General features: G+C 37.9%; 1 protein-coding gene across 1 annotated transcript; it reads left to right on the forward strand.

Annotated features, from left to right (window-relative positions):
* The first annotated feature begins 4915 nt into the window (after window positions 1-4915).
* LOC117469529 (olfactory receptor 5B17-like) lies at window positions 4916-6866 on the forward strand. Its single transcript, XM_034113957.1, is given in 4 exon segments — window positions 4916-5427; window positions 6410-6498; window positions 6501-6673; window positions 6675-6866. Coding segments are annotated over 4 exon segments (966 nt in total).
* The last annotated feature ends 9315 nt before the right edge of the window (window positions 6867-16181 follow it).

Here is a 16181-nt window from a genome sequence, read left to right on the forward strand (position 1 = left end):
GGCGAACATAAACGATTAAATTAGGATTAAAAATCGAGAGCCGGCTGCTGTTCGTTACGGTAACCCAACTAGGACACTTGACACAGTGGCTTTTGGCAAAGCACACAAAGAAAACAAAAAAAACCGAGAGAGATGAGTTATTGTTATTACAACGTGACTTCACTATTATTTAACAACTATTTTTATTGGGTTCTTTTATTTGGGGTTAAGTACATTGTCAGAATAAGTGAGAAATGGATTTAACTTCTGTTAGACAGCTATCATACTGAATAAATATTTATGCAAAAATGTATGGCATTAATAATGTATATCTAATTACATTTAAAAATGTATGGCATTAATAATGTATATCTAATTACATTAACTGTGAATGTCTTTCATTTTATTTAAAATGAAATAAAATTACATAAAACATTTTCCATAAAAAAGTTGATTCAAGAACAAATCAGTACTTTTCTTATATGACTATTATTGCTAAATTTGAAAGGTCTTTACCAGCTTTGGAATTATATATATATATATATATATAGCACCTTCTGCCATCCCATCTCTACTGACATATGGATCTTAACAAAGATCCGCTATACATTAGTACCAGATATACTGTACACGGACATTTTAGTGAACCAGACCAGCTGTTTCCGCCGGGTCTTCGCTTCCCGGGCATCACGTTGTTTACAAGTGTGTTCAGATGCTAAATGACAAGTGCAAGTGACAATTGTTGTCGTCTTCTCTGTGAACGTTTTTTTCTCCGTTATTTTGCCATTTTCAGATTTAAATTTCGAGCGGAAAGCTAACCAGGAAGTAATAATTACTTAAGCGGAGAACGGAGAAAGTAAACGTTACAGCAGGCATAACAACAGCCGGTGTTTATTTTATTATAATATTCAAGAACAAATCAGTACTTTTCTTATATGACTATTATTGCTAAATTTGAAAGGTCTTTACCAGCTTTGGAATTATATATATATATATATATAGCACCTTCTGCCATCCCATCTCTATATATAATATCTATCCGTGACATATGGATCTTAACAAAGATCCGCTATACATTAGTACCAGATATACTGTACACGGACATTTTAGTGAACCAGACCAGCTGTTTCCGCCGGGTCTTCGCTTCCCGGGCATCACGTTGTTTACAAGTGTGTTCAGATGCTAAATAAAAGTTTAGCTTGTACTTTTGATACCCCGCCTCTCGGCACCACAACATCCAGTTTACTGTATTTCACATGAGCGATGTCGAACATTGAAAAGTCCTTATAAAATCTCTGTTATTAGATCAGTACTTTTCTTATATGACTATTATTGACTTGAACACTGAGAATGTATTTATTAACTTCAGACATTTGAAATATTTGAAATCAGATGAAAACAAACTGTAACGGACCCTGCCGTGTTATCTATGATTACTATGCCTTACTGTACATTCATAATTTCAGCCGGAGGTAGGTGGTAGGCGTTGCGGAGGAGCAGATTGCGAGTGAGGTGCCTGTTCTAAACGAACTATTCCAGCTGTTATAAAGCATTAAATAAAAAGTAAGCAAGGAATACAGAATGTTTCGTTACGTAACTTTGTTGAGAATGTGGCCATGTACATGTAATACATGGGATCATTTGCAGCGACTTGGTCATTGTGGGGAAAAATAACACCCATCCTGATCGTTTCAATGAAGTTGAATACAGAATATTCATATTTGTCAGTGATTTCATGTCAATTCGGCGAACATAAACATCAATGATGATGATTAAATTAGGATTAAAAATCGGGAGAGCCGGCTCGTTCGTTTTTTCCGACTAAACAACATCTATTATTTAGAAGTTGATTTCACATGACTCCAGTGTGGAACCCCACTGCACCCCCTGGTGGATCAATGATCCATTGCAGCTGGCTTCACAATAATTAAATGTATTTATCATGGGGGCGGTATCAAGTCTGACTGGGGGCCGGCCGGCCATCACGGAACGTGCATGAACCGATCACGACCCTCGCACTTTAAACTGTCCAAAATAAGACGCTTCATCTGTATGTAAAAAACCGTGACGTCTCTGATCTGAGCTACATGTTGGTTAGCATGTCGTTTATTGTACAGAGATAAAAGAATCAGTTAAATGCATCGTGTTGCCCCCCCTCCTCATCTGATCCACGCTGACAGAAACAATGAAAACATGCCGAGTTGAAGGCAACCGTCTCCAGGGTGACACCTGTGCCCTGTACGACGAAGCCAGTTCAACATACCCTGGATATGTTTGAGATATCTGGTTTAACTAACCCTAACAAACGCGATCTCGCTAAGCTGTCCTACGGCGCTGGTTATCAACTCGGTAAATCAACCCAGGGTTTCTCTGAAAAGTAAAACTATCATGTTAGACAAATATGAAGAAGTTCAACTTTAAACATCCATGACTTAAACAGATGAACGAGGATAAAGCCACATAGCTGCTGCAAGGTGAATACAGAACAAGTGGTAAAAAAATAAAATAAATACAGAGTGTTTGAATGCGTACATTAACAGTTTATGATATCACTGCCCCGTCTAAGACACGAGTGAATCTGACTTTAATTACATTTGACTTGAGTGTTTCGTCAACTTAATGTGTTTCTTAAAATAATACTTCTGCATATGTGACCTCCACCATCATATATACACTGATGGGGGGTAAATGACACAATACTGTAAATACATGTGAATAAAACTATTCCACTTGCTGAAATGTTAAAACCCTGATCTGAAATCCTAACAACGCACTAAAACGACAATGAAATAAAAAGTACCTTTACACAAGTAAACTGAGTTTGCACACAGAGATCCGCCGGTGGAGAACATAGCGTTCAAAAGTGACAATCTAATCTACAGAGCTCAATGTGGTCAATGCTCGTTTGCCATAAGTATTTTCGCGGAAACACAAGCAATCTGTCCATCAGCTGGCCAAAAGGCATCTTATTCATACGGAGAAATGCAACCGTTTTCAACTTCCTTAACTCAGAGTTCTTTGCCTCAATTACGTGTAAGGTGGGGAGAAGTACTCAGATCAAGTACTTAAGTAAAAGTAGTATACTGCAGGTTAGCTTGTGAATTTACTCCACAAGCTACATTTATAATGGGATAAACTTTATTTTAAAGTACAACCATGTCTATTAATTGTAGTAGGGCCACTTGTGGGGAACTTCTTATCAGTCTTGGACAATGGTGTCTTTTACACATGCATGCTGTTCATCAGATTACTTGTGATGGTTTATCCATTGGCCATATATTTTAACTGCTTTATTTATTGTTTGGTTTATTATTGGAGTGTTTGGTGGCTAGGAAATCTTGTTGTTGTTTTTGGGCTTTACCTCAATGTATTTCCAAATCAAAAATAAAGGTTGCATGAAAGTTTTGAGGAGTTTGAAAAAGTTGAAACCAAAACAAGTTAATGACTCAGTGAAAGGCCCTGAGGGTTGCCTGTAGGGCACTGGGAAGCCAGTACACCCTCCTGGTTGGAGTCCCAGTCTCCATCAGATTATAAAAAGTATTTACAGTTCACCTCCGTCAGGCTGGAGGAGGTCCCCGTCAGAGGTGAGCCTCACACACTCTCACACACACTTTATCAAACTTTCCCCTGTTTACTTAGGCTATCAAATCTCTAATAGCTTCACTGCAAGGCTTGAACTTTAAAATAACTTCACAAAACTGAAGTTAGTACACGCACAAAATGTAACTATTGCATATCAGATTTGCTTTATGACTTCTTGTATTTTATTTAGTTAGTTTATTTAATTAGCTTATATTTAGTTAAGTCTCGTTATTTCTAACCCTAACATTTTCAGGATGTTTTATTATATGTTTCTACAACCAGCTGCAGTTTTCTTAAAGTCTCTCATAGAGTCATGCAGAAGATACTCTGGCTTTAGATATATTTTTTAAATGTTTTGTACACAGCTGATGTGACTTTATTCTTTGAAAATGTGACAGATATTATGTTCATTCTTGTCTGTTTTAAATGTTGGGATCATAAGTGATGGTAAACTATGTCAAAGAGAAATTGGCTGATGCTTCTTCTCTCTAAATATCAGGCTGCTGTTTTTTTATAGTCAAAATGTGGAGTTATTAAATGTCAAAAATGAATTATAGATATCTGTAATTGAGTTTGAATAGAAGTCAATAGTAAAACTTGTTGTTCAGATATCTAGAACTTACTTCTCATGAGTTCTTAATAAGTTCTTTATTTCAGTTTCTTTCTACATTTACTCATATACTGTGTAAGTACAATTCTGAAGTACTTATACTTGAGTATTTCAATCTTCAACTGTGTACTTCTACTCTGATTAATGATGTGAAATATAATCATCTTGATGATCATGTCGGTACATATCTGAAATGCACTTGTAAATATCTTTAATCTTGGAAATTCAATTGTAAAATAATCTTTTCCGCACACAATTTAAGAAAGACATTTCAACGCAGTCATTACCAGTGGAAAGTCTGGGCGAGACCCCTCAGATAAAATGCTTTGAGTGAACACAACTCACTGAAGATGCTAAATATTTCACCATGACTGTTAGCGCTGATCTTTGTGAATTGGTATGACTTTGCAAAGAGGCTCATATGCATATTAAAGGGCACATTTTGCACCAAATGTCTCTTCACTTAAATACTTGCAAATGCCACATAAGCAGCAAAATGCTCTTTTGTATGATCACAGTTTGAGCTTCATTCTGGAAATTAAATATCTACTTTTTTTCTAATTGTTGCAGGTTTAGTGTTCGCAAAGGACTTTAACTGTGAGTTCGGCCTTCAGTTACAAAACATGCAGCATATTTAGAAGATCCTTTATACTCCTGTAGTTTCCTTTGTTTGTAAAGTGTATTTAACTTTGCACTGCACATCACAGTCACTGTTCTCTCTCTGCAGGATCCTCCCCTCGCAGAATGGAGAACCAAACTTTAGATTTGGATGTTCTAATTGTGGAGGGGTTGAAGGTCACGCCTCAGTCCTCCGTCCCTGCCTTCATCCTCCTCCTCCTCATCTACATCTTCATCATGGTGTCCAACATCGGCCTGGTGGTTCTGATCAGCATGGAGCGCAGCCTGCACCAGCCCATGTACCTGCTGTTCTGCACAATGAGTATTAACGATGTGTTCGGGGCCTCCGCCATCATCCCGAGGATCCTGAGTGACGTGTTTATCCCCATGTCTCAGCGCTTCATGTCCTATGATGAGTGCGTCCTCCAGGCCTTCTGTGCTCACTTCCATGCATGCATCGCTCACACCGTGCTGATCATCATGGCGTTCGATCGCTACGTGGCCATCTGCAAGCCGCTGCGTTACGCCACCATCATGACCCACAGGATGGTGCTGGGTCTGTCGGTGTGGGCGTGGTCGATCTCTTTCCTGCTGGTGGGGATCCTCATCGGCCTCAGTGTGCGTCTGTCTCGCTGCAGGTGGTTAAATTGTCTAAGATGGGTTCGTGTAACAGTAAACCAGGGGAAAATGTGTTGTCTGGGGATTCAAAATGGATGAAAGAGAAGGATGAAAGGAATATAAAAAGCTTAGAAAACTGTCAAAAGAACTATAATTTCACGGGAAGACTAGATAGAGGAATGTGAGAATTTGGCTAGGGATATTGTCAAATATCTGGAACAAACTCCCAGAAACCTGCAGGTCCGCTGCAACTCTTACTACTTTTAAATCCAGGCTGAAGACTTTCTTTTTGCTGTTACTTTTAATTGAACTATTCACATCTTAAACTGCACTGTAACTTTTATTCATGTTTTATTATCTTTGCTTTTTAATGTTTCTAAGGTGTTTTATGCTCTTAATAGAGTGCCACAGTGACGCGTCCTAAACCCCGGAAGTAAGCTGCGCATGGGTTCCTTTGACAAAAAGCAATGCAATTTCTCCATAGGATTTTGGAAAATAGCTGGAAATAATGTCTGTGGTTGACACACATTTAAGAGACGGATCACGTTTTGTTCAGTCGGATAATCTCCACATGTCTACCCTACCTTTATCATTTTCGAATCATAAATCTAATCGATAGATTTATGATCGATAGGTTTATGATTATCAAAATTCTATGGAGAAATTGCATTGCTTTTTTGTCAAACGAACCGGAAGGAGTTTACTTCCGGGTTTTAGGACGAGTCACTGTGGCACTCTATATCTTTCATTTTTGTAAAGCACGTTGAATTGCCGGTACCACTTTACAATAAGACTACCCTTATAAATGGTTCATGAATAGTTTGTAATTCATTTATTAATCATGTTGTGAACACTTTATAAATCATGAATAAGCTAACAACCTATTCATAACCTTATTATAAACCCTTTATGATTCCTTATAAGGGTAGTCTTATTGTAAAGTGGTACCGAATTGCCTTGTGTTGAAAAGTGCTTTATAAATAAACTTGCCTTGCCTTGCAGGAGGGTTATCCTCAACCCGTTCTGCGACAACGCCTCCTTGTTCAAGCTGTCCTGCGAAAACGTTCTCATCATCCACATCTACGGCCTCGGCACCGCATGCTCATCCTGGGATCCTCCCTGTGCAGCGTCATGCTCACCTACCTGAGCATCGCCATGGTGTGTCTGCGCAGTAAGAACAAGGCTCTGAACAGCAAGGCGCTGCAGACCTGCGCCACTCACCTGGCCGCGTACGCCATCCTGCTGTTCTCAGGCTGCATCATCATCAATCCTGCACCGCTTCCCTCACCTATCGGATCACAGGAAGCTGGCGTCCATCTTGCTCCACATGGTCTCTCCGGCTATGAATGCTATTATCTACGGACTGCAAATCAAAGCAGTTCGAGAAAAGATTATCATCATATTCAAAAGGAAAACCCCTGGGAAAGTGAAGGTAAAGAATTGTGACGGTCAGAAATGAACAAATGGGAATTAAATGTAGTTAAATGGTGAGGAAAATGTCCTGTTATCTAATGTTTTGGACATTCTCATGTTTATTTAGACACAATTTTGCGTCTCTTCTCCCACTTTGTTAGTCACAGTGTGCAGAACATAAAGATGGCCGTCTCTTACGTTAGAAACATTCCTGACTGTTGCTTTAAACGTTTTAAATGATATTCAGGGGTTTTTCTAGAAAGATATAGTATGAGTACTGTGGCGCTGATCTTGTTTATAAGATGTATAAATTATCTCGAGAACCTATTTGATACTCAGATTTCTTTCTGTTACCCCGTGCAGACAAAACCCTGTATTTTATTTAAGGATCAGATGCAACCAAAGGCACAAATTGATCTTCAAAGTCCTGAAAGATGTTATTTAATAGCTTCTTTGCTGTCTTGTTTCCATAAGATGGTAGATATATGATAACGTAAAGTATTAAATATGTGTCTTCACTCTATATTGCTCAGAGAAAGAAAGGGTAATGTGTATATAAAAGAGTCAATATTTATACTTTATACATGTTGTCTGTCTTTATTTATTATGAATATATCAGCCTGTCCTCCTACAAAAAAGGACCATATAGGTCGATTGTTCAGCCGCATATTACGACCCAGAGTCACGTTTTAAAATGTAGCACCTCTAGTGGTCGTGTAAGAAACAACATGCTCCCGTTGATTGCAAACGCTCCGGAGATTCTGTTATTCACAAATAACCCTCTCTGGAAAATCCTAAATTGTGCAATAGTTTGGCCATTAAAATGCTTTTTGATTAGATTTCTAGCGAGAGGTGTATATTGTACTTTTATAATCTACGTCCAGTGGATGTGTAGGATCTATAGTTTGATAGATATTACGAAGATGATTTGAGGTCTCGCCTGGATAACGTGTATATGAGGCAGCTTCCATGTAAAGTTAGCGTCAACCAGGGGCGGACTGGGACTACAAATCAGCCCGGGACTCTCGACCGGCCCACTTCGGTACCGCCGGCCCACCTCGGTAAATTATCAACGGGGGGGGGGCGTGCTAGTGAGTTATCCCACCCTCGGTGCCGCAAGTAAATACCGCGAGGACATTGTCGACGTGGGGGGGAGGGGGTGCTAGTGAGTTATCCGACCGGCCCACATCGTCCGACCACTTCAGTACCGGCCCATCGGGATTCGTCCCGAACGTCCCGATGGCCAGTCCGCCCCTGGCGTCAACCCTCACGGGGTGAAAACAGTATTTCCGGTCTCGAAGTTTTCAAAATAAAAACCGGTAGTATTCCCCTCACTGTCAAATGATTACACAGTGATATCTGCATTACTCATCACTAAAAAACACCAGTTTATCCTTGTTAATTACACAATATTGATTGGTTTAAATTGTGTACAATGCTTTTGTGTTTTTAACCTTCGATTCGGAGAAACAAATAGTTTTTTCGGAGTGTAGACACTACAGAGTTTCCGAAGACACTACACTACCCCAGAATCCCCAGCTATCGTTGGGACTACAACATCCGCCTTGCTTTACAAACCCCGTGATTAGTCCTCAAGCTCTGTGATTGGATGTTGGACTTGCAGTGCGACAAGGTTACGCCGAGCGTCAAACAGCTCTTTGAAATGGAATGGAACCACGGCAGACTATCCAACACTGGACTTGGACGGGTCCAGCCCAGCCCCCCCCCCCAGAATTACACATGCTGGCTATTGTGTGTTTCGCAACATGTTCTATGGCACGTCTCTACTGGGAATTGTAGTTTTAAAAAGACGCCAGTATTACACTGTTTACACCCCTGGAGGTTTAGGGGATATGAAACACAGTGGTGTTATCAAATTTAAAACATATAATTAATACATTGGTGAAAATTGCTTGTGTCCATAATGGGCAGCATTAATATACCCACCTGACAGCTCAGGGTCAGAAGAGCTTTATTTAACAGCTGGTCTTATGTCTGTGACCCCTCCTGTTGTTCATTGATAAGCCTGAAACATGCACTTGTCAAGGTTCAGAGGTAAATTTTGCAATATGGCAGTAGCCATCGATCATCTTAAGATAAGATAAGATAAGATACTTTATTGATCCCAAGTTGGGAAATGTTTTTGCTACAGCAGCATGTACTTACTTTGTTCTACTCCACTACAATTCAGAGGTTAACCTGGTATTTTTACTCCACTACATTTATTTTAGTTACTTTGCAGATTCTGATTAATGATGTGAAATATAAACAACCCTTAAATCAGACTTTAGTTACACCTGAGTCAAATTCAGGGAAGGTGATTGTCAAGGGCCAAAATAAACTATGCAATATATTAGACGTTAAGTACTTTGTCAGACTTAATATTTATCTGTTGATACCCCCAACGTTTTTTTCTTATTCAAAAGAAGAACTTAACTTAACCTGTTAAGCCCTGAGTCTGTTTTTCAGGTCTCAGGCTGGAAAATGACATTCCCAGAACAAATGACCATATCTTCCCTTCTAAAAGGGTTAAATTAATAATCTTTTTTCTCAAAGTAATGATAAATGTAGAAAAGTCAGAACAATATAGATGTTTTTTATTTTAAAACGAAAATTCAGATTTTACATAGTAAAAACCTGTAAATTATAGTGTCCCGTCCAAAAATTCTTTTTTACTTATAGTGAAAACTACCCTTGGATGATGGAAAGGTAGACTAAAAGCTTCAGGAATCCAAAGTACAACATATAATAAGTACCCTGTATCAAGATTGATGCAAAACAAGTGACATTTGACCTTTTTAGAGAGGTTTAGCCAAAAAAAACTCCACCTCTGAGGTGATTTGGGTGAAAATGTTTTTTTTTCCATATCTCTGGCCCCCCTTTGTCGATTTTGATGGTTGACACCTCTTCTGACCGTTAGAGCCAATAGAATCGAAGGGGGACACCCCCACTACACATGTTGTAAAACAAAAAGGGTGGGGGGCTTCGCACATGTAGTTTAGCATCAGAGCAAACTACACTCTAGCTCTGACATCTAGAAACGGAAAAGCAGTTTTAATTGCTCATGGATTATCAGAAATCATTTCAAAGGGACACAGACACATTGGATTAACCTATAGGATTAACTTCAGCAGAGTTTTTTAATCGTTTTAATGCCATTGAAGACCACTTTGGAGCAGACTACAGAGACAAGGTAACCATGTTAGCATTTTTAGCTACCTAGCGCCACATGTTTTGATGTCTGTTTTTGTTTATAAACGTCGCGATTTCGTATAATTTAGTGAATAATGAGGGTATCCTTCGATTCTGTGTCCACCTCACGATGTGAAACGATGTCATGGATGTGGAGAAAAGATCAATAATAAGGTTTTGTGAGTGATTTTCGGTGCAGTAATCTGTTGCTCGCTCGTTGCTAATTCAGAGGCTCAGCGTTAGCATTGTTGATTGTAAAAATGATCAGTTAGATGAGTTTTTCTTCCCGTTACATGGATATAAAACATTCATAGTTTATTAAATGAACATGCCCTCAGACACTGTTTCCTGCAAGATGTTGTGGCAGTGCCCCGGTACCGGGGTCTCTCGGGCTTCACAGGTTAAAGGTATTCTTTAATGTTTAAATAAAGCCTTATTAGTTTTGTCTGTTTTGCACATCCTCCTATTATATCTTTGGACGTCCTGCACTAAACTGTTTTATTGTAGAGATCACTACAGTATCTTCTTGATATTTTCTATTCTATATTTCTAGCATTGACCTTCTACTTTCCCCCTATTTTGTATGTAGGCTACTCTTAATATTTAAATGTTTTCATCAAATATAACATTCAACAACAAAATTCAATAACGTGCTTTACCACTAGGCGTTGCGGGTTAAAAAAAACAGTGACATAATAATATCAGCTATTGGAAATTCTGAATCCATAGAGTGTCTCCCATCACCCAAAACCCCGGACTATTCTCTCAACTCAGTATTTACATTCTTTAATTCAAAGAAATCAGTAATATCCTTTTAAAAACTACAAGTCCCTTTCTATCAGCTGTGCACCGTTATGGTGTAAATATAGCCTATCTACCAATTGGATCAAATAAAAAAGTCAGCCGAATTAGTGTTGATACTGCAAGGAGCAATCGGTATCACGGCAAGACGTGACATGTGACGATCTACCATGCTGGGAGACGTGAATATGTCACGGTTTCGTCCCTTCAAACGTGACAGTTACACGGTGTTGTTAACATGGCCCAACCAGTGGAGAAATACCCGGAGTGCCAAGCAAATGCTCTACCAAGACTATTGGTCGACACCCTCTTTTAGCAGAAACAAAGGCTACATTAATGTATTAAATCGATGTTAATCCCCTTCAAACGTGACAGTTACACGGTATTGTTAACAGGGAGAAATACCGGGAAGTGCCAAGCAAATGGTCTACCGCGCCTATTGGTCGGTTTTTATTGTCAAAATTAGATGTCTTTAAAATATTTGTTTTAATCGTCACACTCGTATTTTCGCCGATTTTCTTGTTACTCTAGCTGGTCGACACCTCTTTTAGCAGAAACAAAGGCTACATTAATGTATTAAAATCGATGTTAATCCAGTGTGTGTGGATCATAGACTGTATATATAAAGGTGTGGATGTGGAATTAACGGACGTGACGTTGTGCGATTGCGTTGCCAGGCAACAGCTTCGGTTCATGTTAATTTACAAACTCTTCAACTAGAACCGTAGTTATATTTAAAAAACATTTTAGAAGGCCTCACGAAATACTTTAATGTAAATTTAAATTTAAATGTGAAGGAATGTGTGTAATAACCAAAATACAAACGTCATAAAAAAATACCGGAAACAGACGTAGGCAAGGTCCTTCAGCTCGGTGATTCGATAGTTTAGCCGCAATGCACGTTGGGAAATCCGAAACCATTTTTTTTAAAAAATAAATAATACTTTATTCCGAGTGTGCTTGCTTTTCTCTTTGAAAGTCATCACATAACGGCATTGTATAATACATGGTTCGGCTGCATTAAATATTCCATATCTGCCGTTAGTTCTGTATTTATAGAGCCCTGATGAGAAGACTTCTGGACAAACAGGAAGCACTGCCGCCAAAACTGAAAACGTGACGTGGATCATAAATATATCAGCAATTAAACAACATCTTAGATTTCTTTTCACACAATACGTCTCCTTGCAGTATCAATACTAATTCGGCTGACTTTTATATTTGATCCAATTGGTAGATAGGTATATTTACACCATAACGGTGCACAGCTGATATAAAATGACTGTAGTTTTTAAGATATTACTGATTTTCTTGAATAGAAGAATGTAAATACTGAGTTGAGAGAATAGTCAGGGGATTTGGGGTGATGGGAGACACATCTATGGATCAGAATTGCAATCAGCTTACTGTTAATGACGGATATACCTTTCTGTCTGTGAATGTTTTACAAATATCAGATATTAGAAGTAAAAACATGTGAAATAATTAGGGCTGTCAGTCGATTAAAATATCTAATCGCGATTATTGCATGATTGTCCATAGTTAATTGCGATTAATCGCAAATTAATCGCACATTTTTTATCTGTTCTAAATGTACCTTAGAGGGATATTTTTCAAGTTTTTAATACTCTTATCAACATATGAGTGGACAAATATGCTTTATATGTTTGTTTATTATCATTTGAACAATGGCAAATATTCTCATGAATATTAAACACAACAACCTCTGAACATTACAAATATTCGCCTCAATTCAACCTGGAACCTCTCTCATACAATAATACAATACAAAGTGTGTGTGTGTGTGTGTGTGTGTGTGTGTGTGTGAGTGAATGTGAATGTGGAGACACTGTGATGGATCGTTGGAGCTATGTGCAGCTCAAGGCATATATGCTCGAACGGGAGCTGCCTGGACGCTGCAATCATGTTGCGCGCACTATCCGTGCTGAGTGTGCTGACTTTTCGTACAATGTCCCACTGTCTGGCTACCTGCATAAAGTCAAGTGCTCGGCGCAGTTGTCGGCGAAATGTCGCTCCTCTGTTTTCATTGAAACAGCTCCTTATATCCGTTAGCGCAGCTAGCTAGCACCAGATGCTAACGACAACAACAACACGTAAGGTGTGCCTCGCTCGCGCCCACATACACACACCCTCCCGGTCCTCCCGATGGCCAGTCCGGGCTGCCGGTGAGCGTGGAAGTGTGGTCTGCCACAAGCGGGCGGCAGGAGCGGGGCTGTCAGCATCAGCTTGTAGATGGTATTTTAAACTCGATGCGCTCTGAAACTACGCGGCGGCCGAGGACAAAAAATACACATGCGTTAATCGCGTTAAAATAATTAGTGGCGTTAATTTTTTTTTGCGTTAACGCGTTATTAACGCGTTAACTTGACAGCCCTAGAAATAATATAGCAATATCCTGTACAATTATGTGAAAACATGAATAAAACTACACATCTTCAGATGTTATACATACACAAGTGTCCTACACTAATAATACAAAGTTATTATGGCTGTGTGTACCTTGTGTGCACCGCCTAGTGGTTAAAGCACGTTATTGAATTAGTTGTGTATATGATATGTCAATGAACCTTAGAAAATCTTGAAATCTTGAAAGGGATATGCAAAATAGCCATTATATACAGTCTTTAATTAACTATTAGTAGAGAATAAGGAGTAATGAATATACTTTATAAGGATCTGCAGATAAATGTTTAGTCTTCTCAAGCAGCAACTATCAAATATCTTTGATTGTTGGCACTTGACAATCACCTTTCCCTGAATTTTACTCAGGTGTAACTAAAGCCTGATTTAAGGGTTGTTTATATTTCACATCATTAATCAGAATCTGCAAAGTAACTAAAATAAATGTAGTGGAGTAAAAATACCAGGTTAACCTCTGAATTGTAGTGGAGTAGAATTGCTGTTTTGTTTAGTAATGGATATTGAATATGGAATAAAGGTTTTGACAAGACCTGGTGTAACAATAATCAAAAAGGACATTAAAAGAGCTCCAGATGTTAATGATCTAAACAAAACAGCACACCTGAAATGTATATTTAAATACTTTATTAAGGGCAGTGAATTCGTTTTTTCTGTATGTTTTTCAAATCAGTGTTATACAGTAAGTGTCATACAGTGTTACATTGCTATTATTATCCTTAAAATAAAAACATAGAAAAACCTATGGGAAAACACAAAAGCATTGTACACAATTTAAACCAATTAATGTTGTGTAATTAACAAGGATAAACTGATGTTTTTTAGTGGATGAGTACTGCGGATATCACTGTTAAATCATTTGATCATTGGTTTTATTATGAAAACTTCGAGACCGGAAATATTGTTTTCACCCTGTGAGGGTTGACGCTAATTTTACATGGAAGCTGCCGCATATACACGTTCTCCTGGCGAAACCTCAAATCATCTTCATGATATCTATCACACTATAGATCCTACACATCCACTGGACGTGGATTCTAAAAGTACAATATACACTTCTCGCTAGAAATCGAATCAAAAAGCATTTTAATGGCCAAACTATCCTACAATTTAGGATTTTACAGAGAGGGTTATTTGTGAATAAACGACCCTCTGTAACGTTTGCAGTTAACGGGAGCACTAGAGGTCGAAAACTTTAAAACGTGATTATAGGTCGTACTAAGCGCTTGAACAAACGACCTATTTGGTCATAATAAGGGCCTGAACAATCGGCCCATTTGGTCGTATGAGTTGGAGGACTTGTTGGAATATACCATTGTGTTTTAATTGTTAAATCTAGTATTTATGAATAACAAATATTCACAGGCTCCTCAGTTGCCATGTAATGTAACCATGATGTTTTCAAATGTATGGAAAGGGCAATGAAGGAGTTTATGTTGAAATAAATGGGATTATTGTTTTATTTTTGTACAAAATTGCAATCGAGGATCCCACTTATTTTGGTATTGACTTCTACATACAGATGGAGCCTCTTATTTGGACCCCAGCATACAGCTTCCTGCCGACTGCCAGCCAGTTGCCAGCCAGTTGCCTGCCAAAGACCAGTATTCAGGAATGTTAGGCCCTCCCACTATTCTCCAATTTCAGGGTTTAACCAGGAGATGGCGCTATATATTAAATAACTAAGACTTAGTTTTTCACAATAGAAAATGCAGATATTATATAAAAAACTAAAGTTAAAATCTTGTTTTTAATGCCCCAAGAGCAATAACATCTTGTCACAAGCTTTTTGGAAGAAAAAGACTGACTCAAGAGACCTGTAGTTGACTAATTACAGGCCTCAATAAAGTTCATCTGCCATTGGTATGTGAAAACAACGGTGGACATAGTGGAAAGTGAAATTGACCTTGTCGAATTAATAAAAATACAAAATAATGTATCTGTGTACGTGTTTTACTATGTGATCTGCACTTATCAAACATCTAATTAAGGCGAGACACCCCAGGTGAATAGGGTTATTTTTAACTTAAAGATATCAGCTAAATATTTCTCCAGTTAATTACTTACAATAAGGCAATTGTTTTTTGTATTACAAGTTTTTTCTGAAAATAGCATGTTTAAATATCCAAATGAACCATTATCTCATGAAATATGCGCATATTTTAACACATTTCAGGAACCGAAATCTGAACTTTGGATAAAGCCAGGATCAAAATTATTGTTCATTTTGTAGTCATATTAGTATCTAAGGCTTTTACAGAAGGGGATTTTGGATATCTCTTTGTATCACTCCATAAATCAGAAAATACTGTCAACAGCCCTAAAATATCAATTTTCACCATGTTTTAGGTATAAAATGTTATATAATTCAGGCTATGAATTATATATGACCAAACCCTTCTGTAAAAGCCTTCATAATATTGATAGGAATATAACTGGAAGGTTTGGTGTATGTAACTGCTGAGTGATTCTACAATTTAGGGTACATTCCATGTCCATTGATGTCCATTGATGATAATTATAATTATTCTAACTATTTTCTTCAAAATATGATATTTTGCCTATTATTGGAAAGCATGTTATAATATCACACAAACATTATGTGCATCCTATGCTTTATTTAGCTTGAAATGTGTCATGATGTTCTTAAATTGTCAGTTTTTGCTATGTCCGTTTTTCAGTTGAGGGTGTCTTGGATTCAAAATAATGAATAAAAACCATTAAAGTAAATTTAAAAAATGATTCATTTATTTCAAAAGTCTAAATACTAAAGAATAATAACATATTTTTAATTGATTTCCCCCTTTAATAATTTAAATATCTTAATATATGAATGTCCCGCAAAAGTTCTGTCAACTATGTTACTAACAGAACTTCCCCCTTTAACTCAAAAATTGTTTGTCCCAATACCATGTCACCAGCATCACAT

Source organism: Trematomus bernacchii, unplaced genomic scaffold (genome assembly GCF_902827165.1).
Source record: "Trematomus bernacchii unplaced genomic scaffold, fTreBer1.1, whole genome shotgun sequence".
NCBI classification, from domain to species: domain Eukaryota; kingdom Metazoa; phylum Chordata; class Actinopteri; order Perciformes; family Nototheniidae; genus Trematomus; species Trematomus bernacchii.